This window comes from Panulirus ornatus, chromosome 11 (assembly GCF_036320965.1).
Source record: "Panulirus ornatus isolate Po-2019 chromosome 11, ASM3632096v1, whole genome shotgun sequence".
Taxonomy (NCBI): Eukaryota; Metazoa; Arthropoda; class Malacostraca; order Decapoda; family Palinuridae; genus Panulirus; species Panulirus ornatus.
This window is the reverse complement of record NC_092234.1, coordinates 19,940,026-19,965,877: the sequence shown is the minus strand read 5'-3', so window position 1 is coordinate 19,965,877 and position 25,852 is coordinate 19,940,026. Positions and strand designations below refer to the sequence as shown.

Here is a 25,852-nt window from a genome sequence, read left to right as displayed (position 1 = left end):
TGAGTATTTTGAAGGTTTGTTGAATGTGTTTGATGATAGAGTGGCAGATATAGGGTGCTTTGGTCGAGGTGGTGTGCAAAGTGAGAGGGTTAGGGAAAATGATTTGGTAAACAGAGAAGAGGTACTAAAAGCTTTGCGGAAGATATATATATATATATATATATATATATATATATATATATATATATATATATATATATATATATATATATATATAAAGACTTTGGAGTGTTCTTAGATATGGAAAAACCCTTTGACATGACATGGCGAATCGGGATCATAAGCGCACTTTATGGTGTTGGATTAAGAGGTTGTTTACCTATTTTCATTTATCTTTTTACATAACATAACATTGCTGTCAAGATGGCAGCATCTAACGTGATCTTGGACACATTTGTCGAAGAGAATGGGTGCCGCAAGACAATATTCTGAGCCCATCATTATATAATATCATGATTAATGATATTGTCTCCATCTTCTGTCCTTTGAAACCCTAACTGATTGTGCACTGCAATATGGCACAGTTTTCAGCTGAACAGGTTCACGTTGCACTTGTGACCATTCATCGTTGGGCATGACAGTGGGGGACATCAGTTTTCACCAGCTACAAGTGTCAGATATTTTTACCCGTATTTGCAGTTAAAAGCAGATAACAACCACATTCTCTTCTGCAGTAACGGTAGGTTTCTTGGATTAAACTTTAAAAAGATCAAACGAATAGCATAAAGATTATTTGAAAGGACACTGTACTAATAGGTTAAATATTCTTAAGTATCCCTCGGGTTCATTTCTGGGAGCCGACAGGAAATCTTGATTAAGTACAAGGCCATTAATAGAAGTACACTAGACTATGGCTCTCAGGTGTCTGGTTCTGCGAGCGACTGTACCTGCGTCGTGATGACTGAACGTTAAAGTGTGGTATTGTGATGACCAGGAGAAAGAAACACGACTGCCTGCAGCTTGGCACAACAATACGAGTAGTTCCTTACAGAGGCGTCAGGCCCCAGGCCCTCAGAATACACTTCCTGGGTGAGAATGCTGGTCTGGAAGTGCATGAAGTGGACATACTGGTTAGAAATAAAATACCTCCTGGGAAAGAATCCAAAATGAATATTAAGACCAACTGGCACCCTGTGAGGAAAAAGAGATTTCGTATTGTCATACGTCATTATAGATCGGTAATTCTTTGTCCATTTCTACACAGGTGAATGTGTGGGTGAAACTGTGGTCAAACGAATGTTCTCTTACGTACAAACTGCCCAACCACTGTTTTCTATGCGGAGTTATTTGTCTTTGATAAAGCCATAGATTCTCTAATTAATCAAATTTATATTAAACCAATAATTTTTTCCAATTCTTTATCAGCTCTTAAAGCTACTGACTTTGGTGGCACCGAGTCAAATGAAATTCAGGACATTGTTAAATTAAAGTAAACTCATGTAACAGAGATATCATTTTGATTTGGGTGGCTGTTCACTGCAGCATTTACGGCATTTTCTTTTTTCTTTTTTTTTTTTGAACAGGCAGACTGGTTGGCTGTCGACCTCAGAACAAGATGAAGTCGTCCTGATCCCTCGGGATCTTGGGTGCTGCCTTTCCGTGAGAAAGAAGACAGTATTTCTTGTGTGGTAGAGTCAGTGGACCAGCCTGACCATCACAAGAAAATAGAAGCCACAAGAAGCGAACTGGACAACCTCACCCAGGAAGAACAGAAGGAAGGAAGTCACGCTATTCCGTCTATGTCTCAGCTCCACATATGACACCTACCTACAGCCTTACATCAAAAGAATTTTCCACTAAGATACCAAGCATGTCAAAGAAGCCTAACAAAAGACCACCTCCTCTAATGTAATAGGTATAACAAAAAGTTTAGTGATTTATTTTAAGAAAAAGAGAATAAACTTCATATACAATCTCCTTGGTGATGACACAAATACATTTGACAAATTGATTATCTTTCTCAAAGAAACGGATATAATCAATTTGATATAAAGTGATTCGTCGGTTCAACTCTGTGCCAGAGCTGACTTCAGCGTGTGGCTGCTTCTGCTTTTGGTCTGGTTGTGTGGTGGGCAGGGATGGTTTTGTTTGGAGCTGGGTCCGTTATGGTGTCGAGCTAATGAATTGCTGATGTTAATATTTCATAACTTATATATGTACTGCATGCCAAGGTTAAGGCACATCTCTAAATCTGTCCTATCTTTTCGCAGTTCTGGTACTTGCTACAGTGGATGCTGTGCCAACTGGGTGGTGTTTGTTGCCACGTTAATATCCACATATCCACTTTTATTCCAATATCTGCTTTTGCCTTTTTTGTTGTCATTTATATTTACTTATCATTTTTCCCTGGTTTTGATAGTGCTTATAGGATCACTATGTATGTCCTTTATGCAGTCAAAGATCAAAAGGGTTGCAGGCCTAATGACCTTCCTCTTAGGTCAATAGCCGTTAAACCCAAAAGATGAATGAATGAATGCTACAAATCCAGACAATCTGAACTGTTTCTAAATTGCTCCGAGAAACATAGATCAGAACTCTTCCCAAAGGTTATGACACCAGGAAGGGTGTTTTTCATGGTGTCACTCCTTGGTTGATGCACCCTCAATACACTTGCTACCACATTTCACTCAAACATTTTCATTCCTTAGATGGTCATTCCACCACACACCACATACTATATTGTCCTCAAATATTTAATTTCCAATGCGTTCACGCTTTCCTTTAATTTTGCTTTCAAGACCATTTTCATGCGACACATTCATCACAACAATACTTTGGTACATACTCATCAGAAACTGACTTCCCCTTTCACATGCACCTTAATACATCCAAGGCCTCAGACCCCTCTCCCACCCAAGTGACTCATTTCAAATCCCGCAGATCCCCCTTGCTTCCAGGTAAAACAATGCACTCATTCTTCATCCTCTATGTTTCAACTTACATACATACCATCTTGACTCACTACCCTGCTGCACCTTATTATACTTGTTTAAACTCCATCCCTTCTTACCTGCACACTTGCCTTATTTTCCAAGGGAAAACTACACAAAGCTTTTAACATTTAATTTACACCATATCACTGACATCTCTATCATACACTTCAGATCCATAGGTGTCATATGCAATTCACTTTCCATTGATGATGGACTCTACCTGCTGCAAGTGAAGAATCACCTATGGCAAGGCTGTATAATTAGGTGTACAGTCTCATCAAAGGCCCTAGATAATACCAAACTCTCATAGAAACTGGTTCTGGGGTAATTATAAGTGAAAGGAAATAAGTTTACTTTCCTTTTGCCCTGTATTCTCGTGAGCTGCCTGCATGTCTTCACCCTAAAAGGTTTGGACCCATGATAAGTATAGAGGCTTCTGCTTCCAGAGGTTTTATGTGGAAATCAGCCTCTTGAGGATTCACTATGATACCTCCTCCTCCCTTCCCAAAGATACACTAAGGAATTCTCTTCCCTCTTCACATAAACTTTGAGTCAGGTCTACAAACACCTGCAGAGCCCTGGTCAGTTTTTACTTTTTGCCTTTAAAATTTTGTTTACCCAAGATTGCTTTGACTGGGGCATGTTTTACCCATGATATGTTGCTCTCTTACAAAACAAATCTTCAAATTCCTGGTCCATACACTCTCTACCTCTCAAGTACCTAAGTATACATGAGTGAGTGGGTTTAGGGGTCAACGGGAATTATTGGATTTGTAGATAATTGATAGGCAGGCAGAGTGGACTTAAATGTGAATATACTGGAATGGGCAGTTGGTGGGATGCATGGTCACTCTTGTTGGAGAAGAGTGCAGAGGTTTGTAAAAGCTTTACAAAAAAAGAGGAAAGAACATGGATGGGAAAAGGGAGGCAAAAATGAATGAGCTTTTTATCGAAGATGTTTGTGTGAGGAAACATGAAGCGAAACTGGGTGAAGAATGGCAAAAGGTGAGAGTAAATGAAACTTGGGAAAAGGAATGCAAGGTATTCAGGGAAGCAGAGCTTACACATGAGAGTGAAGTGTGCAAAGTAAGAATGTGAAGAAGGGTAGAGAGTGGTGGGATGGGGAAGTTAAGCTTCTTATGCAAGATGAGAGGTGTATGGGCAATATTTGCAAGGAGGGAGTGCATGTGCTTGAGACATGAACAAGGAAAAGTGGCAAGAGTTCAAGAGGAAGGTATGTGGGGCTGAAAAAGACATCAGAGATTGGGTGCAAGAGCACTGCAGGGAGAATAAGAAAAAGTTTTAGGAGGAGGACACAAGATCAAATGAGAGCAGTGAGAGGAATAGATGGGGTGGTGGTAAGCGGCAGCAAAAAAAAAAAAAAAAAAAAAAAAAAGTTTTGAAGACATCTTTAATGTGTTAGGGTATCAGATGTGGGGTATTTGGGAAATAGAGACTTGCTAAGTAAGAGTCATGGTGAATGGCTTGGAAAAAAGAATTAATGTAGATGCGAACTGCGAGATTGTTTAATCACACTAACCGTTCTCGTGTCCTCCCTCCAAAAATTTTCTTAATGCTCCCTGCAGTGCTCTCTCACCCCATCTCTGATATCTTTTTCAACCTCACATACCTTCCTTTTGAGCTCTTGCCACTTTCTCTTGTTCATGTCTCAATCACATGCACTCCCTTGTAGATATTACCCATACACTTCTCTTTTCTCTCTCATTAGCAACTTTAACTTCCCCATCCCACCACTCTCTACCCTTCTTCACATGCTCACTTTGCACACTTCACTCTCATGTGTAAGTTCTGCTCCCCAAGTTTCATTTACTCTTGCCTTTCCCCATTCTTCACCCAGTCTTTCTTGGTATTATTAGTTTAAATGGTGGACGAGTTTTGTATTCAAAAGTTAAATTCAACACAATTCTTATGCTATAAGGTATGAGTGCAGGATCAAGGTGTGCTAGTACAAGCAGTGTGACTGAAAAAGTTGTTTACGCTTTGTTGAAATGGTTTGGATAGATGAAGAGATGACCAAAGACAGACTGACTGAGTCAGTAGTAAACAAGAAGGGGAGATGGAAAATATTAAAGGATGGAATGAGTTTTGAGTTATCATGGCCTAAACATCCAAAAGTGAGAGGTATTTGAGAGACAAAGTAAATTGATGTAGTGTATAGGGAGCAATATGCTGTCACTGGACTGACCAACGACATGCAAGCCAGTCTGGGCAAACTATGGAATGGTATGTGGGGCTTGGCTGTGAATGGTGGGCTCTGGTTTCCAAGCATTATACAAGACAAAGTGGATTTGAGCAAGTGGGTCTGGTCGAGGAAGGCTAGGTGATAGTAGGAAAACTGAAGGTGAGAGTAGCTCTTGCAAAGGATAAAAAATGGAGGTAAAAAGAAAGATGGGGCGAGTTATAGATTTAAGTGTCATATGTGCAAGAAGCAGCTTGCATTAAACTCTTTCCCAACTCTGAAGTAAGGATATGAAATCCAGAAATAGACAATGATAAATGAAAATTAAAGAGCAGTAAATATGACCATTTGCATATTACGAATGAAATTAGTTGAATAGGTGAATGAAAATGCAAAAAGGATACCAGATATGACAAAGTCAATATAAATGCTCAAGAATGAATGTTTTTCAGAATAATATGGTTGTGTAGAAAATGTGGCAGAAATGTTGGTCAGGATGATGGTTTGAAGAGACTGCGAGGTAAACCACACATAAATGGTTGAATCCACTGCTTGAAACAAAGTAGAATTTCATCTCTGGTAAACAAATAGTCTAAACAAGTAGTTCTAGTCTAAACTTCACGAACACAAGGTAGTTCTGAACATTAATTTCACTGCCACACAAATGAGTTATCTTGCTTCAGCTTTGAGATCATTGGTATACAGTTACTTCCAACAAATGGGGTAACACACATGGTGACCTCCAGTGCCATTTTGTAGCTTTTAGTGGCTCACCCTTAACAGGCCACTGGCAAAAGGCAACTGTAGCACAATGCTTTTGGAGGCTCCTACTGACTACTACCTAATGTGTCTACCTTATTTTTTTTTTACATATTACATCTACCTAATAATCTCATCTAAATTCCTACCTACTACTTATATCTATTGCTTCTACCATTTTGCTAAAAGGCAGGGCTAGCCCGTAGTGCTCACTGCAGGAAAATCTGAAGTTACGATGAATGAGTTGTGCAATTCAAGAGCTTTTAAGTGTTATGTGTGACAAGGAGAGATTGTATGTTTATGGACAGAAAGCTAGCAGTTCACATGTGGGTGAGGCAGAAAGAAAAGACAGCTACCTGGGTCAGAAGAGTGCAACCTGCCAACCACTTAGGTGCTGGCGACCAACTAACTTTATTGGATTAAGGAATAAACTTAGTACATTCAAATATCTTTTACTTAGAGCCATACACCAAGAAATGCTTATTTACAAAAGAAAAATATATATATTTATATATATATTTTTTGCTATCACATTTGCTTCCAAGAAGCAATTAACTTAAACAAATCAATCTGACTTGAGTTCCACTAGGTAAAAGTTCCAGCAGTAAAAATAAATCTGTAATCTTGAAGAAACTAGCAAAAGAAAGAAAGAAAAAAAAAGACAAGTATACAGACATACATCACCAAATTTCCCTGTGAAAATTTCTGTAATCTCACAAAATAATATGAAACTCAGGCAATTCTGAAGTGTTTTATAATAAAACTGCTGGATTTAGCAGGGAATTGGTGGCAGGCAGAGGCTGGTCATGAGATCTCTCAAGGACAGTCACATGGCATGTGGCAGCTATGGCCACCTTGCATCCACTCCATACCTCACTGGACTAGAGGTTGACCTTTCAGCATTCCTTATCAAACTTGGCAAGAAGAATATATCTTATGTACAAGAAAGACAACAGAGAATCAGAAGAGGGTATATTAACATAAAACTAAACTAAGATATGCAGGTACAGCATTCTGAGGAAGACCACTATAAAGTGTCCCCCCCTCAGTGGCCTTGGCTGAAGGACTTTTCTTGTCTACCCAAGTAAACTTTCCCTCTGCTAAGAACTCAAACTGCTCATTCTAAATTCTATTAAAAAAATACATATAGCATGTGCTAAATAACATAAATACTCCAATATGAAGGAAAAATTACATTTTCTCTCATAATTATCTCAGAAATAATGGTCCAAGGAAACAATATGTGTGAGTGGTCACCTCCATTAAAGGAGATTTGCTTACTTAATCAACAGTAACAGCAAAAACTGACTATCACAGTAGCTCCAAATGTTGTTCACAGAAAATGGACTGTTTTCACACCATTCAGTATGCAATATATTTTTTTCAGCAACAAATCAGTTGATATATGCTTTACACATCATTCAAATCCTGGAGTTGGTCCAAGACATTAAACCAGTAGAAGCATTCATGATATGACTACAGTCTTGTTTTCTCATTTACAATGTGAGAAGTCACTGACACTGTTCTTCATCGTCCAAAGTACTGGAAATACACTCTGATACCTTTTCAATGTCACTTCCAGTGGCACCTGAGAACAGCACATGTACAGCATGTGCCAACAGTTTCAATCAACATATCACTATAGCTAGATAATGCACTTCATTCCATACTTGTCTAACTGGTGTCTCTCATGAGATACTACACTTGACCTAAAACCATACACTTGACCCTAACATCACCACATGAAGGCCAGATTCTTGGTGTGACATTACCGTGGTCCACGGCAGGACCACCGGACGGGTAGGTCTCCCAGGCTGACCTACAAGCACCTCTGCTGGATTTACTCTGTAGGTAGAGGTCTGTATTTCTTTATACGTTTCCATTCTCCTGTGTTGTAGTTCATCTGGAAGTGGGTCTCAGCCAGCATCGTGATAAAGGTCCCATCTGGCTGTGAAACAGTTTCCTCTCCTTCACTCAGTTTGATGGTGACAATATTACCCAGATGCGGACATGGATTTTCTGGAACAAAATATAGTTGACTTATTTTTGTCAATAAAGCCATTCCCTGTACAATATGTTATATACAATACCAATTCTTACAGCAAAACTGAAAATTTGGGAATACATTCACAATATATCCCCCAACACCTTGAAGTCAAAGATATGAAAATAATGTTTTTGATTTCAAATTTTTTAAGTACTTTTTTATTTAATAAATAACATATTTCTAGATGTTAAGTGTTTGAGGTAAGGAACCTGGATGTTTTGGCTCTGAGTGAAACGAAGCTCAAGGATAAAGGGGAAGAGTGGTTTGGGAATGTCTTGGGAGTTAAGTCAGGGGTTAGTGAGAGGACAAGAGCAAGGAAAGGAGTAGCACTACTCCTGAAACAGGAGTGGTGGGAGTATGTGATAGAGTGTAAGAAAGTAAATTCTAGATTGATATAGGTAAAACTGAAAGTTAATGGGGAGAGATGGGTGATTATTGGTGCATATGCACCTGGGCATGAGAAGAAAGATCATGAGAGGCAAGTGTTTTGGGAGCAGCTGAATGAGTGTGTTAGTGGTTTTGATGCACAAGACTGGGTTATAGTGATGGGTGATTTGAATGCAAAGGTGAGTAATGTGGCAGTTGAGGGAATAATTGGTATACATGGGGTGTTCAGTGTTGTAAATGGAAATGGTGAAGAGCTTGTAGATTTATGTGCTGAAAAAAGACTGGTGATTGGGAATACCTGGTTTAAAAAGAGAGGTATACATAAGTATACGTATGTAAGTAGGAGAGATGGCCAGAGAGCATTATTGGATTACGTGTTAATTGACAGGCGCACGAATGAGAGACTTTTGGATGTTAATGTGCTGAGAGGTGCAAATGGAGGGATGTCTGATCATTATCTTCTGGAGGCGAAGGTGAAGATTTGTAGGGGTTTTCAGAAAAGAAGAGAGGATGTTGGGGTGAAGAGAGTGGTGAGAGTACATGAGCTTGGGAAGGAGACGTGTGTGAGGAAGTACCAGGAGAGACTGAGTACAGAATGGAAAAAGGTGAGAACAAAGGAGGTAAGGGGAGTGCTTGTGGCATGAGAAGCATGGGAGGTGGGTTGATTAGAAAGGGTAGCGAGTGGTGGGATGAAGAAGTAAGATTATTAGTGAAAGAGAAGAGAGAGGCATTTGGACAATTTTAGCAGGGAAAAAATGCAAATGAGTGGGAGATGTATAAAAGAAAGAGGCAGGAGGTCGAGAGAAAGGTGCAAGAGGTGAAAAAGAGGGCAAATGAGAGTTGGGGTGAGAGAGTATCATTAAATCTTAGGGAGAATAAAAAGATGTTTTGGAAGGAGGTAAATAAAGTGCATAAGACAAGGGAGCAAATGGGAACTCCAGTGAAGGGGGCTAATGGGGAGGTGATAACAAGTAGTGGTGATGTGAGAAGGAGATGGAATAAGTATTTTGAAGGTTTGCTGAATGTGTTTGATGACAGAGTGGCAGATATGGGGCGTTTTGGTCGAGGTGGTGTGCAAAGTGAGAGGGTTAGGGAAAATGATTTGGTAAACAGAGAAGAGATAGTAAAAACTTTGCGGAAGATGAAAGCCGGCAAAGGCAGCAGGTTTGGATGGTATTGCAGTGGAATTTATCAAAAAAGGGGGTGACTGTATTGTTGACTGGTTGGCAAGGTTATTTAATGTATGCTCTGTGGAAGGTATTAAGAATATATGGTGTGGGTGGCAAATTGTTGGAAGCAGTGAAAAGTTTTAATCGAGGATGTAAGGCATGTGTACGTGTAGGAAGAGAGGAAAGTGATTGGTTCTCAGTGAATGTAGGTTTGCGGCAGGGGTGTGTGATGTCTCCATGGTTGTTTAATTTGTTTATGGATGGGGTTGTTAGGGAGGTGAATGCAAGAGTTTTGGAAAGAGGGGCAAGAATGAAGTCTGTTGTGGATGAGAGAGCTTGGGAAGTGAGTCAGTTGTTGTTCGCTGATGATACAGCGCTGGTGGCTGATTCATTTGAGAAACTGCAGAAGCTGGTGACTGAGTTTGGTTAAGTATGTGAAAGAAGAAGGTTAAGAGTAACTGTAAAAAGAGCAAGGTTATTAGGTACAGTAGGGTTGAGGGTCAAGTCAATTGGGAGGTAAGTTTGAATGGAGAAAAACTGGAGGAAGTAAAGTGTTTTAGATATCTGGGAGTTGATCTGGCAGCGGATGGAACCATGGAAGCGGAAGTGAATCATAGGGTGGGGGAGGGGGTGAAAATCCTGGGAGCCTTGATGAATGTGTGGAAGTTGAGAACATTATCTCGGAAAGCAAAAATGGGTATGTTTGAAGGAATAGTGGTTCCAACAATGTTGTATGGTTGCGAGGCGTGGGCTATGGATAGAGTTGGGCGCAGGAGGGTGGATGTGCTGGAAATGAGATGTCTGAGGACAATGTGTGGTGAGACGTGGTTTGATCGAGTAAGTAATGTAAGGGTAAGAGAGATGTGTGGAATTAAAAAGAGCGTGGTTGAGAGAGCAGAAGAGGGTGTTTTGAAATGGTTTGGGCACATGGAGAGAATGAGTGAGGAAAGATTGACCAAGAGGATATATGTGTCGGAGGTGGAGGGAAAGAGGAGAAGTGGGAGACCAAATTGGAGGTGGAAAGATGGAGTGAAAAAGATTTTGAGTGATCGGGGCCTGAACATGCAGGAGGGTGAAAGGAGGGCAAGGAATAGAGTGAATTGGATCGATGTAGTATACTGGGGTTGACGTGTTGTCAGTGGATTGAATCAGGGCATGTGAAGCGTCTGGGGTAAATCATGGAAAGCTGTGTAGGTATGTATATTTGCGTGTGTGGACGTGTATGTATATACATGTGTATGGGGGTGGGTTGGGCCATTTCTTTCATCTGTTTCCTTGCGCTACCTCGCACACGTGGGAGACAGCGAAAAAAAAAAAAAAAAAAAAGTATATTTCATGGTGAGGTGCCTGAGGATTGGCAAAATGCTTACATAGTGCCACTGTACAAAGGCAAAGGGGATAAGAGTGAGTGCTCAAACTACAGAGGTATAAGTTTGTTGAGTAATCCTGGTAAATTATATGGGAGAGTATTGATTAAGAGGGTGAAGGCATGTACAGAGCATCAGATTGGGGAAGAGCAGTGTGGTTTCAGAAGTGGTAGAGGATGTGTGGATCAGGTGTTTGCTTTGAAGAATATCTGTGAGAAATACTTAGAAAAGCAAATGGATTTGTATGTAGCATTTATGGATCTGGAGAAGGCATATGATAGAGTTGACAGAGATGCTCTGTGGAAGGTATTAAGAATATATGGTGTGGGAGGCAAGTTGTTAGAAGCAGTGAAAAGTTTTTATCGAGGATGTAAGGCATGTGTACGTATAGGAAGAGAGGAAAGTGATTGGTTCTCAGTGAATGTAGGTTTGCGGCAGGGGTGTGTGATGTCTCCATGGTTGTTTAATTTGTCTTTGTTGTTTAATTTGTCAAGTCAATTGGGAGGTAAGTTTGAATGGAGAAAAACTGGAGGAAGTAAAGTGTTTTAGATATCTGGGAGTGGATCTGGCAGCGGATGGAACCATGGAAGCAGAAGTGAGTCATAGGGGTGGGGGGGGGGGGGGGGGGGGGGGGGGGGGGGGGGGATTATTGGAGCCTTGAAGAATGTCTGGAAGTTGAGAACATTATCTCGAAAAGCAAAAATGGCTATGTTTGAAGGAACAGTGGTCCCAACAATGTTGTATGGTTGCAAGGCGTGGGCTATGGATAGAGTTGTGCGCAGGAGGGTGGATGTGCTGGAAATGAGATGTTTGAGGACAATATGTGGTGTGAGGTGGTTTGATCGAGTAAGTAATGTAAGGGTAAGAAAGACGTGTGGTAATAAGAAGAGTGTGGTTGAGAGAGCAGAAGAGGGTGTTTTGAAATGGTTTGGACACATAGAGAGAATGAGTGAGGAAAGATTGACAAAGAGGATATATGTGTCAGAGGTGGAGGGAATGAGAGAAGTGGGAGACCAAATTGGAGGTGGATAGATGGAGTGAAAAAGATTTTGAGTGATCGGGGCCTGAACATGCAGGAGGGTGAAAGGCATGCAAGGAACAGAGTGAATTGGAAACGATGTGGTATACCGGGGTCGACGTGCTGTCAATGGATTGAACCAGGGCATGTGAAGTGTCTGGGGTAAACCATGGAAAGTTCTGTGGGGCCTGGATGTGGAAAGGGAGCTGTGGTTTTGGTGCATTATTACATGACAGCTAGAGTGTGAACGAATGTGGCCTTTGTTGTCTTTTCCTAGCGCTACCTCGCACACATGAGGGGGGAGGGGGTTGTTATTCCATGTGTGGCGAGGTGGCGATGGGAATAAATAAAGGCAGACAGTATGAATTATGTACATGTGTATATATGTATATGTCTGTGTGTATATATATGTATACACTGAGATGTCTAGGTATGTATATTTGCGTGTGTGGACGTGTATGTATATACATGTGTATGTGGGTGGGTTGGGCCTTTCTTTCGTCTGTTTCCTTGCGGTACCTCGCTAACGCAGGAGACAGCGACAAAGCAAAATAAATAAATACATATTTCTAGATCTTTTCTACATTTTCTTTCACTCATCATCCACAATATTCTGCTATTCATATTCTACCTACTGGCAGTCAGCTTGTAAACACGATCAATGCTCTTACTCCCCGTGGTGTGTATGCCATTTCACCCATTTCTTCCTGCTTCCAAAGTCAGTAATAGCCTCATCAGTGTGTCTGCCAAGAATACTAAAAGTGCTCATGGGAGTACAGAGTGTAAGGGTACCACTTTCAATCTGAAATCAAAGGCACTCAGGGGGTTTGAGGAAGGCAAGAAACTTTTGGTATCGGCATAGCCTTGGGTCTCACTTGCTTAAATGTGGCCACTATTAAAGCGTCTGGGGTAAACCATGGAAAGTTCTGTGGGGCCTGGATGTGGAAAGGGAGCTGTGGTTTCAGTGCATTATTACATGACAGCTAGAGACTGAGTGTGAACGAATGGGGCCTTTGTTGTCTTTTCCTAGTGCTACCTCGCACACATGAGGGGGGAGAATGTTGTTATTCCATGTGTGGTGGGGTGGCGATGGGAATGAATAAAGGCAGACAGTATGGATTATGTACATGGGTATATTTTAATTATGTCTGTGTGTGTAATATATGTATAATTGGGGATGTAAGGTATGTTGGGGTGCGGGGGCCTTGGGACGTGTATGAAATATACATGTGTTTGGGTGATTTTTGGGCCCATTCTTTTCTTTTTCCCTTGTGCTACCTTGCTAACGTGGGAGACAGCAACAAAGCAAAATAAATAAATAAAAATTTTTTAAAAAAAAAACAAACCAATAAAAAAAAAAAATTAAAAATTCTTTCCCTAACCACTCCTTTAAATTTGGGGTTAGTTATATCTAGAAGGGGGCAAGGGTAAGGGAAAAAAGTTGGAAAACTCTTAAGTGTTTAAAGTGAAAAACAGAGTCAGAGGCACATAATAATTACAACACAAGAAACCCAATACCCCAAGTAAATTTTTACTGTATAATGTTTTCCCTAAGAAAAAACTAAGGGCAACTAAATGGGAAAAGGGCTTTTGGGGGAAAGTAATGGTGGGCCCAAAAGGGGTTTAAAAAGGAAATAAGGGTTTTCAAAAATAAAATTTTAACTTATCAAGCACCTAGTCCATCCCATCTAATTTGGGGAAAACATCCCTCTTTTCCACCCTGATGGGGGGGGGTCACCCCTTTGCCTTACAAAGGTATATTAAACCAGGTAATTCGGGGGGGCATTCACTTTTGTCCTCCTTGCCTTTATATAAACATAACAAAAATAAATTCTATCGGGTCCCCCCCATGAAAACCCAAACCCTTGGGGCCTAAAGAGTGAATAGCCTGTCTGAAAATTATCAAAAAAATACTGAAAATTATTTTCGAAATTTAAATTTCCCCCTACCCCCTGGGGATGGGGGGGAGAAAAATACTTTCACGGCATTCCCAGGGTGTGGGGTTGGAAGGGTGACTAAAGGGGGAGGGGGGGGGGGCGGGGGGCTAAAACCCTCCCCCCCCTTTGGAAATTTTAACTTTTAAAAAGGGGAAACAGAAGAAAGGAGTCAGCGGGGAAGGCTCACCCCCCCCGAAGGTGATTGGGGGGTCTAAATGTGTGTGGCTGAAACGTCCAAGATGAGAAAATAAGGAGAGAAAATGGTAGTTTTGGGAAGGTCGGGGGTAAACCAGGGAAAGCTGTGAGGTATGTATATTTGGGGTTAGGGGAAAGTAATTTTTAATACAGGGTGTGGGGGGGGGGGGGTTTGGGGCCATTTTTTTTCGCCCGTTTTCCCTTGGTCCCCTTTTCGCAAAGGGCGGGGGGGGGAACCCACAAAAAGTAAAATTAAAAAAAAAAATTTAGGTAGTTTTTTGTTTGGGAAAGGAAAACCTGGAGGGGTTTTGGCTCTCAGTGAAACGAAGCTTCAAGGGGTTAAAAAGGGGGAAGATTGGTTTGGGAATGTCTTGGGGAAAGGGTCGGGGGTTTGGGGAAAGGGAAAAGAGCAAGGAAGGGTAGCACTACCCTTTAAACGGGGAGTGGGGGGAGTAGGGGGATAGATTTGTAAGAAAGAAAACTCTAAAATTGATATGGGTAAAACTGAAATTTTATGGAGGGGATGGGGGTTTAAAATTGGTGCAAAACCCACCGGGGCATGGGGAAGAAAAAAAGTTAAAGGAGGCAAGTGTTTTTGGGAAAGGCCTTGAATGAAATTTTGGTTAAAGGGAATTTTTTGGGATAAAGAGAAAATTTTTTATAGTGAGGGTGGATTTGAAGGGCAAAGGGGGAGAAATGTGGCAGTTGAGGGAAAAATTGGTATACAGGGGGGGTTGTTCAGGGTTGAAAAGGAAATGGTAAAGGGAGCTTGTAATTTATGTGCTGAAAAAGGGGCGGGGTGAGGGGAAATACCGGGTTAAAAAGGAAGGGTTTAACCAATAAATATACGTATGAAAGGGTGGGGAGGGTCCCCGGAGAGCGTTTTTTGGGTTTTAGGTGTTAAGTAAAAAGGGCACGCGAGGGGGCTTTTGGATGTTAATGGGCTGAGGGGGTTGCAACGGGGAGGGTTGTTTGATCATTATCTTGTGGGGGCCCAAGGGGGGGAAGGGATTTTTTAGGGGTTTTTCAGAAAAAAAGGGGAGAATTTTGGGGGGAAGGGAAAGGGGGCGAAAAAAAAGGGGTGTTTGGGGGGAAGGGAGATTGGGTGGGGGAAAAGTACCTGGAGAGATGATTACGAAGAAAAAAGGTTTGGGGGAAAACAAAGGAGGGGTAAGGGGGGTGGGGGGTGGGAAAGGGGGGGATATTTTTAAAGGGAAGCAGTAAATTGGCTTCCCACAAAAGAGGGCTTTTTGGAAATGAAAAGTGGGGGGAAGGGGGGGCAGATTAGAAAGGGAAAGTGAAGGGTTGGGGGGAAAGGGAAGGGGAAAGGGAAAAGAGAGGTTTTTGGAGGGATTTTTGGGGGGGGGAAATTTAATGCAAATGAGTGGGGAGATGTATAAAAAAAAAGAGGCAGGAGGTCAAGGAAAGGAGGCAAGAGGGAAAAAAAAATTGGCAAAGGGGGGAGATTGGGGTGGAGGGGTATCATTAAATTTTGGGGGGGGGGTTTAAAAAAGATTTTTTGGGGAAGGAGGTAAAAAAAGGGGTGGGGGTTAAGAAAAAGGGAAAAAATTGGGAATTTCCCAGTGAAGGGGGCTAATGTGGGGGGTGATAACAAGTATTTGGGTGTGAGGGTGGGGGAGTTTTTGGGGAAGTGAATTAAGGGGGGTTTTTGGGAATTTCCCCGTTGGGGGGAATTTTTGTTTTTTAATTTTTAGATTTTTTTTTTCCCCCGGGGGATTTTTTAGGGTTGTTTTGGCGGGGTTTTTGGTTTTTTTTTGAAAACTGGGGGAGGGGTTCGGGGAAAAAATGATTTGGTAAACAGAAAAAGAGGTATTTAGAAAAAGCTTTGGGGAAGAGGGAAAGCCGGAAAGGGCCCGCGGGGTTGGAGGGGTTATTGAAAGGGGATATTTTCAAAAAAGGGGGGGATTTGTATTGTTGACGGGTTTGGGTAAGGTTTTATTTAATGATGTATAAATTTTTGGGTTTGATTTCCCTGGGACTGGCGAAGCTTGAAATATTGCCATTGTAAAAACGAAAAAGGGGGGCCAAAGGTGGTGCTAAAATTTACAGGGGGTATAATTTTGGGTTAAATTTTCCCTTTGGAAAATTTATATGGGAGGGAAAGGCATGTACGGCATCTTTTTGGGGAAGAGCAGTGGGGGTTTCGGGAAGTGGTAGAGGATGTGGGACGGGTGTTTGTTTTGGCGGAAGGGTTATGTGAAAAATTTACTTAAAAAAAGCAAATGGATTTTTTATGAAACCCTTTTTTTGGATCTGGAGAAAGGAAATTGAAAGAGTTGATGGGGATCGTCTGGGGGAAGGGGAATTAAGAATATATGGGGTGGGGGGCAAGGGGGGTTGGGGGCCCCCATTTGAAAAGTTTTTATCGGGGATTGGGGGAGGGTTACGTTTTAAAAAAGGAAAAGGGAAATATAAAATTGGTTCTCAGTAAAGAAAGGTTTCGGCAGGGGGGGGTGGGGGGGCTCCATGGTTGTTTATTTTTTTTTATGGGGGAGGGGGTTTTTTAGGGGGGGTTGAATGAAAGGGTTTTTGGAAAGGGGGGGCAAGAAATGCAGTTGTTTGGTGGGATGAGAGAGCCGGGGGGAGAGATATTGTTGTTCAGGATGATCAGCGGGGGTTTGGGCTTTTCGGGTGAAAAAAAAACTGAAAAAAGCTGGTAACGGAATTTTGGGTTTAAAGTGGGGGGAAAGGAAGAAAGTTTGAGAGAAATTGTGAAAAAGGAGCAAGGTTATTGGGTTACAGGGGGGTTTTGAGGGAAAAATTTAAATTTGGGGGGGGGGGTAAGTTTAAATAGAGAAAAACTGGAGGAAGGGGAAGTTTTTTTAGATATTGGGAGTGGATTTGGCAGGGGATGGAACCGGGAAAGAAGAAGTAAAATCTTAGGGTGGGGGGGGGGCCGAAAGTTTTGGGGGGTTTGAAAAATGTGTGGAATTCGAGAAGGTTATTTTGGGAAAGCAAAAATGGGGTTTTTAAAGGGGAAATAGGGGTTCCAAAAATGTTAGTGTTTTGCAAGGTAGGGGCCCTATAGACAGAGTTGGTAGAGGGGGGGTGGATGTGGGGGAAATGAGAAATTTTTTGTGGAGGAGGGGAGTTGGGGAAGTGATTTCAGTTTTTGTTCGCTGGAAAACGCGCTGGTGGGGGGATTCGGGTGAAACTGCAGAAGTGGGGGGACGGGGTTTTGGGAAAAAGGTGTGAAAAAAAGGGGGGGAGGGGGTAAAATGTGAATAAGAGCAAGGGTTATTAGGTACAGTAGGTTGAGGGTAAAGTCAATTTGGAGGTAAGTTTGAATCAAAAAAGAAAAAACTGAGGAAGTGAAATTTTTAGATTTTGGGGAAAGGGTTTTTTGGCGCGGAGGGGGCCAGGGAAAAGTGGAAGGAATCATAGGGGTGGGGGGGGGGGGCAAAAATTTTCTGGGAGCGTTGAAGATTGTGGGAAGTCGAGAACATTTCCCCGACAGTAAAAATGGGTTTTTGAAGGAAAAAGTGGTTCCAAAAATTTTTGGGTTGGGTTTGCGAGGGTGGGCTAGGGAAAAGGGATTTTTTGCGCGGGAAGGGTGGATTTTGCGGAAAGGGAAGATTTTGGGGACACAAATGGGGAAATGAGGTGGTTTTGATCGAGAAAGTAATAATAGGGTAAGAGAGATGGTGGTAAAAAAAATAGTGGGGTTTTGAGGAGGGGGAAAAAGGGGGGGGTTTTTTTTTAAAAATTTCCCTGGGGCACATGGGGGAATGAGTGAGGAAAGTTGACCAAGGGGTGTTATGTGTTAGAGGCAGAGGAAATGGGAAAAGTGGGAGCCAAATTGGAGAGGGAAAAGGGGGGGAGGGGAAAAAGATTTTGAGTGTTGGGGGCCCTGAACATCAGGGGGGGGTGAAGGCGTGAAAGGGAAAATAGAGTAAATTGGGAACGATGTGGTATACCGGGGGGGGACGTGTTTGTCAAGGGGAATTGAACCAGGGCATGTGAAGCTTTCGGGAAAACCATGATAAGTTCTGGGGGGCCCTTTATGGGGGAAGGGGGAGCTGGGGTTTTTCGGTGTATTATTAAAATGACAGTTTAGACGAGGGGGAACGAAGGGGGCCCTTTGATGTCTCTCTAGCACTACCTCGCCACATCAAGGGGGAGGGGGTTGTTTTACATTGTGGCGAGGGGGGCGATGAAATGAAAAAAGGGCAGACAGCATGAATTTTTTACATGTGTATACATGAAATTTATCTGTGTTGGTGTACATATATGTTTTTCGTTGAGATGCATAGGTATGCATTTTGCGTGGGGAAACGTGTATGTATAAACATGGGGTTATTTGGTTTGGCTTGGGCCAATTTCTTTTCGTCTTTTTCCTTGCACTACCTCAAAAACCCGGGGAGACAGCAAAAAAAGGCAAAAAAAAATAAAAAAATTAAATAAGAAAATTTTTTAAAAAAGGGGCTCAAGGGAAAAGGAATAGAAATTTTTTTGGGAAACGGTTGGGAGAAAAGGGTTAAAGGGGTAAATGAGAGGAAAACTGGTCAAGGAAGGATTTGGGGAAACCCCCTGATGCAGGAGTTTTTGTAGTAATAAAAGTTTTTTGGAAAGGGGAAATAAATTCCAATTGAGGCAATAAAACTAAAAGTGGAGGGTGGGGAAATGGTGATTTTTGGGGCTTTTGAAACCTGTTCATGAGAGAAAGATCATGAGAGGCAAGTGTTTTGGAGCCAGCTGAAATGAATGTGTTAGTAGTTTTGATCAACGAGACAAGATTAAAGTGAAGGGGATTTGAATGCAAAGGTGAGAATGTGCAGTTGAGGGAATATTGTTATACCTGGGGTGTTTCAGTGTTGTAAATGGAAATGGTGAAGAGGCTTGTAGATTTATGTGCTGAAAAAGGACTTGTGATGGGAATACCTGGTTTAAAAAGAGAGATATACATAAATATACTTAAGTAAAGATAAGGAGAGATAGCCAGAGATCGTTATTGGATTACGTGTTAAGTGACAGCACGCGAGAGAACTTTGGATGTAAAGTCTGAAGGTGCAACTGGAGGGATGTCCCTGATCATTATCTTGTGATGCGAAGGTGAAGAATGTAGAGGTTTTCAGAAAAGAAGGGAGAATGTTGGGGTGAAAGATAATGGCGCAGAAGTGAGCTTGGGAAGGAGACTTGTCGTGAGGAAGTACCTGGAGAGAGAGACTGAGACAGAATGAAAAAGGAGAGAACAAATGAGGTAAGGGGAGTGGGGAGGATGGGATATATGTAGGGAAGCAGTGATGGTTGCACAAAAGCTGCTTGTGGCATGACAATGTGGGAGGTGGGCAGATTAAAAGGGTAGTGAATGGTGGGGATGAAAGAAGTTAAAGAGAAGAGAGGGCCATTTGGATGATTTTTGCGGGGAAATAAATGCAAAAGAGTGGGAAGATGAATAAAAGAAAGAGCAGGAGGTCAAGAGAAAGGTGCAAGAGTGAAAAAGACTGGCAAATGATAGTTGGGTGCGAGTATCATGTAAATTTTAGGGGAAAAAAAAATGTTTAGGAAGGAGGTAAATAAAGTGGCGTAAGACAAGGGAACAAATGGGAACTTCAGTGAAGTGGGCTAATGTGGAGGTGATAACAGTAGTGGTGATGTGAGGAGATGGAGTGAGTATTTTGAAGGTTCGTTGAATGTTGTTTAAATTATAGAGTGGGCAGATTATAGGGTGTTTTTGGTCGGAGGTGTGTGAAAAACTGAGAGGGTTTGGGGAAAAATGATTGGTAAAACAGGAGAGCAGAGGTAGTTAGTAGTTGTAAACAGCTTTGCAGGAAGATGAAAAGCCGGTCAAGGCTGCGGGGGGGTTGGAGGGTATTGCGTCGGAATTTATCAAAAAAAGGGGGTGACTGTATTGTTGCTGGTTGGTAATGGTTATTTAATGTATGTATGACTTATGGTGAGTTTGCCTTGAGGACTTGGCGGAATGCTTGCATAGTGCCATCTGTACAAACGCAAATGGGGACAAAAGGTTACGTGCTGCTCAATTACAGAGGTATAAGTTTGTAGTATTCCTGGGAATTATTATGTGAGGGTAAAGGCATGTTACAGCAGCAATCAAAATTTGGGGGAAGGAGTGGGGGGTGGGGTGGGGCCAGGGGGAGTTTTGTTTGGGTGTTTCAGAAGGTGGTAGAGGATGTGTGGACTCAGGTGTTTGCTTTGCAGATTGCAGAATGTATGTGAGAAATACTTAGAAAAGCAAATGGATTTGTATGTACATTTATGGATCTGGAGAAGGCATAGGTTAGAGTTGATAGAGGGTATAGCTCTGTGGAAGGTATTAAGAATATTTGGTGTGGGAGGCAAGTGTTAGAAGCAGGTGAAAGTTTTTATCGGGATGTGAGGCATGTGTACGTGTAGGAAGAAAGGATTTAGATTGGTCTCATGTGAAAGTAGGTTTGCGGTAGGAGTGTGTGATTTCTCATTGGTTGTTTATTTGTTTATGGCTGGGGTGTTAGGGAGGTTGAATGCACGAAGTTTTGGAAAGAGGGGCAAGTATGCAGTCTGTTGTGATGAGAGAGCTTGGGAAGAGAGTCAGTTTGATGTTCATGATGATACAGCGCTGGTGGCTGATTAGGGTGAGAAACTTGCAAAAGTGGTGAACAGAGTTTGGTAAAGTGTGAGACAAGAAGAATAGCTGAGAGTAATTGTGGAAAAGAGCAAGTTATTAGGTACTGTAGGGTGAGGGATACAAAGTTAATTGGGGGGGGTAAGTTTGATAGAGAAAAACTGGAGGAAGTGAAGTTGTTTTAGATATCTGGGAGTGGATTTGGCAGCGGATGGAACCATGGAAGCAGAAGTGATCATTAGGGTGGGGGAGGTGGCGAAGTTCTGGGAGTGTGGAAAATGTGTGGAAGTCGAGTAATGTTATCTTGGAAAGCAAAAATGGGTATGTTTTGATGAATAGTGGTTCCAACAATGTTATGTGGGTTGCAGGTATGGGGGCGATAGACAAGAGTTGTGTAGAGGAGGGGGATTGTGCGGAAATGAGAAATTTGTTGTGGATGAGAGAGCTTGGAAGTGAAGGGCAGTTGTTTGTTCGCTGATGATACAGCGCTGGTGGCGATTCGGAGTGAGGAAACTGGCAGTAGCTGGTGGATGAGTTTTGGTAAAGTGTGTGAAAGAAGAAAGCTGAGAGTAATTGTGAATAAGAGCAGGTTAGTAGGTACAGTTGGTTGAGGGTCAAGTCAATTTGGAGGTAAGTTTGAATCGAGAAAAACTGTAGGAAGTGAAATGTATTTAGTTATCTGGGAGGTGGATTTGGCAGCGGATGGGACCATGAAGTGGAATGTGAATCATAGGGTGGGGGCTTTGGTTATGCGAATCGCCGGTGGAGGTTTGGGGCAAGGCAAAAATTCTGGGAGCGGTTGGAGCGTTGAAGAGTGTGTGTGAAGTCGACGAAACATTATCTCAGAACAGTAAAATATGGGTATGTTTGAAGGAATAGTGGTTCCAACAATGTTGTATGGTTTGCGAGGGTGGGCGTATGGATAGAGTTGTGCGCAGGAGGGTGGATGTGGCTGAAATTGAAGAGGATTTTGAGGGACACTTATTGAGGAGTGAGGTGGTTTGATTCGAGTAATTAATATATAGGGTAGAGAGAGTGTGGTAATAAAAATAGGAACTGTGGTTGAGAGAGCAGAGAGGGTGTTTTGAAATTCTCTGGGCACATGGAGAGAATATGGTGTGAGGAAAGATTGACAAGAGGTTTATATGAGTTAGAGGCAGAGGGAATGAGTGAGAAGTGGGAGACCAATTTGGAGTTGGAAAGAGGGATGTGAAAAGATTTTGAGTGATTGGGGCTCTTGAACATGCAGGAGGGTGAAAGGTGTGCAAGGACTGAGAGTGAATGGGATACGATGTGGTATACCTGGGGCGTACGTGCTGTCAATGATTGAACCAGGGCATTGTGAAGCGTCGGGGTAAACCTATGATAAGTTCTGTGGGGCCTGATGTGGAAAGGGAGCTGTGGTTTGGCTGTATTATTCATGACAGCTAGACAGAGTGTGAACGAATGGGGCCTTTGATGTCCTCTTTCATAGCACTACCTCGCACACATCAAGGGGGAGGGGGTTGGTATTTACATGTGTGGCGACTTGGTGGCGTGAGAATGAATAAAAGGCTGGACAGCATGAATTTATGTACATGAGTAGACATGTATATATCTGTGTGTGTGTGTACAATATGTATGGTGTGAGCATAGGTATGCATTATTTGCGTGTGTGGACGTGTATGTTAAACATGTGTATGTGGGTGGTTGGGCCATTCTTTCGTTGTTTCCTTGTCACATACCTCACAAACGCGGAGGACAGCAACAAAGCAAAATAAATAAATAAATTAAATAAGAAAATAGTTAATACAAAGCTCATGGTAAAGGAAATAGATATGTTTGGCAACGTCTGTTTGGAGTAAAGTCAGGGGTCTGTTGAGTGGATAACTGTATGGAAGGAGTAGCACTTAATCCTGGATGCAGGGAGTTGTCGTAGTATATAAAAGATTTCAAGGGAAATGAATTCCAGATTGATGCGAATAAAAATGAAAGTGGATGGTGAGTGATAGGTGATTATTGGTGCTTATGCACTGTTCATGGAGAAGAAAGATCGGAGAGGCAAATGCTTTGGGAGCAGCTAGTAAGTGTGTTCAGCAGTTTTGGTGCACAAGATGGGTAATATTGACGGATGATTTAATGTTACAGATGAGTAACATGGCAGTGGGGTATAATTGGTGCAATGGGGTATATCTATATTAGTGTTGTGAATGGAAATGTTGATAGAGTTGTGGATTTGTGAGACTGGAAAACGACTATGGTGATTTGGAATACCTGGGTTTAAGAAGACAGAATATACACAAGTATATGTTTGTGAGTGCACATGAGGTATTTAGTGTTTGGGTACGGAAATGTTGAAGAGCTTGTGGATTTGTGAGCTGATAAAATAACTGGTGATGAGATACCTGGTTTAAAAAGACAGATATTACACAAGTATATGTCTGTGAGTTTTATCCCTTGGGATAAGGGGAGAAATAATACTTCCGACGCATTCCTCACGTGTTGTAGAAGGCGACCCACAGTCACTCTAAAGGGTTCGTTCCAGGATGATGGGGCGAGAAGGATGGACAGCGGGGGGGCTAGAAACCCTCCCCTCCTTGTATTTTAACTTTCTAAATGGGGAAACAGAAGAAGGAGTTCACGCGGGGAAGTGCTCATCCTTCCTCGCTAGCTCAGACTGGGGAGTCTGTGTTGATGGAACAAGATGAGAAATAATGGAGAGGTAGGTAGTATGTTTGAGGGAGGATCCTAAGATGTTTTGGACTCTAAGTGGATACAAACCTCAAGGGTAAAGGGAAGAGTGGTTTGGGATTGTCTTGGAGAGTAAAGTAGGGGTTATTGATTGAGACAAAACAGCAAGGGAAGGAGTAGCACTACTCCTGAAAACAGAGTCGGTGGAGTATGTCGATAAAATGTAAGAAAGTATATCTAGATTGATATGGGTAAAACTGAAAGTTGATGGAGAGAGATGGGTGATTATTGGTGCATATGCACCTGGGCATGAGAAGAAAGATCATGAGAGGCAAGTGTTTTGGGAGCAGCTGAATGAATGTGTTAGTAGTTTTGATCAACGAGACAAGATTATAGTGAAGGGTGATTTGAATGCAAAGGTGAGTAATGTGGCAGTTGAGGGAATAATTGGTATACATGGGGTGTTCAGTGTTGTAAATGGAAATGGTGAAGAGCTTGTAGATTTATGTGCTGAAAAAGGACTGGTGATTGGGAATACCTGGTTTAAAAAGAGAGATATACATAAATATACGTATGTAAGTAGGAGAGATAGCCAGAGAGCGTTATTGGATTACGTGTTAAGTGACAGGCACGCGAGAGACTTTTGGATGTTAATGTGCTGAGAGGTGCAACTGGAGGGATGTCTGATCATTATCTTGTGGAGGCGAAGGTGAAGATTTGTAGAGGTTTTCAGAAAAGAAGGGAGAATGTTGGGGTGAAGAGAGTGGCGAGAGTAAGTGAGCTTGGGAAGGAGACTTGTGTGAGGAAGTACCTGGAGAGACTGAGTACAGAATGGAAAAAGGTGAGAACAAAGGAGGTAAGGGGAGTGGGGAGGAATGGGATATATTTAGGGAAGCAGTGATTGCTTGCACAAAAGATGCTTGTGGCATGAAAAGTGTGGGAGGTGGGCAGATTAGAAAGGGTAGTGAATGGTGGGATGAAGAAGTGAAAGAGAAGAGAGAGGCATTTGGATGATTTTTGCGGGGAAATAATGCAAATGAGTGGGAGATGTATAAAAGAAAGAGGCAGGAGGTCAAGAGAAAGGTGCAAGAGGTGAAAAAGATGGCAAATGAGAGTTGGGGTGAGAGTATCATTAAATTTTAGGGAGAATAAAAAGATGTTTTGGAAGGAGGTAAATAAAGTGCGTAAGACAAGGGAACAAATGGGAACTTCAGTGAAGGGGGCTAATGTGGAGGTGATAACAAGTAGTGGTGATGTGAGGAGATGGAGTGAGTATTTTGAAGGTTTGTTGAATGTGTTTAATTATAGAGTGGCAGATATAGGGTGTTTTGGTTGAGGTGGTGTGAAAACTGAGAGGGTTAGGGAAAATGATTTGGTAAACAGAGAAGAGGTAGTAGTAAAAGCTTTGCGGAAGATGAAAGCCGGCAAGGCTGCGGGGTTGGATGGTATTGCAGTGGAATTTATCAAAAAAGGGGGTGACTGTATTGTTGACTGGTTGGTAAGGTTATTTAATGTATGTATGACTTATGGTGAGTTGCCTGAGGACTGGCGGAATGCTTGCATAGTGCCATTGTACAAACGCAAAGGGGACAAAGGTGAGTGCTCAAATTACAGAGGTATAAGTTTGTTGAGTATTCCTGGGAAATTATATGGGAGGGTAAAGGCATGTACAGAGCATCAAATTTGGGAAGAGCAGTGTGGTTTCAGAAGTGGTAGAGGATGTGTGGATCAGGTGTTTGCTTTGCAGAATGTATGTGAGAAATACTTAGAAAAGCAAATGGATTTGTATGTAGCATTTATGGATCTGGAGAAGGCATATGATAGAGTTGATAGAGATGCTCTGTGGAAGGTATTAAGAATATATGGTGTGGGAGGCAAGTTGTTAGAAGCAGTGAAAAGTTTTTATCGGGGATGTGAGGCATGTGTACGTGTAGGAAGAAAGGATATAGATTGGTTCTCAGTGAAAGTAGGTTTGCGGCAGGAGTGTGTGATGTCTCCATGGTTGTTTATTTGTTTATGGATGGGGTTGTTAGGGAGGTGAATGCAAGAGTTTTGGAAAGAGGGGCAAGTATGCAGTCTGTTGTGGATGAGAGAGCTTGGGAAGAGAGTCAGTTGTTGTTCACTGATGATACAGCGCTGGTGGCTGATTCGGGTGAGAAACTGCAAAAGCTGGTGACAGAGTTTGGTAAAGTGTGAGAAAGAAGAAAGCTGAGAGTAATTGTGAATAAGAGCAAGGTTATTAGGTACAGTAGGGTTGAGGGACAAGTTAATTGGGGGGGGTAAGTTTGAATAGAGAAAAACTGGAGGAAGTGAAGTGTTTTAGATATCTGGGAGTGGATTTGGCAGCGGATGGAACCATGGAAGCAGAAGTGAATCATAGGGTGGGGGAGGGGGCGAAAGTTCTGGGAGTGTTGAAAAATGTGTGGAAGTCGAGAATGTTATCTTGGAAAGCAAAAATGGGTATGTTTGAAGGAATAGTGGTTCCAACAATGTTATGTGGTTGCAAGGTATGGGCTATAGACAGAGTTGTGTAGAGGAGGGTGGATGTGCTGGAAATGAGAAATTTGTTGTGGATGAGAGAGCT

General features: G+C 42.1%; 1 protein-coding gene across 2 annotated transcripts in view; it reads right to left on the bottom strand.

Moving 5' to 3' along the window:
- Positions 1-6,328: 6,328 nt before the first annotated feature.
- Positions 6,329-25,852, bottom strand: part of Nelf-A (Negative elongation factor A) — a 115,907-nt gene continuing 96,383 nt past the window's right edge. For both annotated transcript variants that reach the window (XM_071666725.1, XM_071666726.1), the window contains exon 10: positions 6,329-7,911. In XM_071666725.1, the coding sequence (XP_071522826.1) occupies positions 7,733-7,911 (179 nt within the window). In that variant the 3' untranslated portion in view covers positions 6,329-7,732. The remainder of the gene's footprint in view (positions 7,912-25,852) is intronic.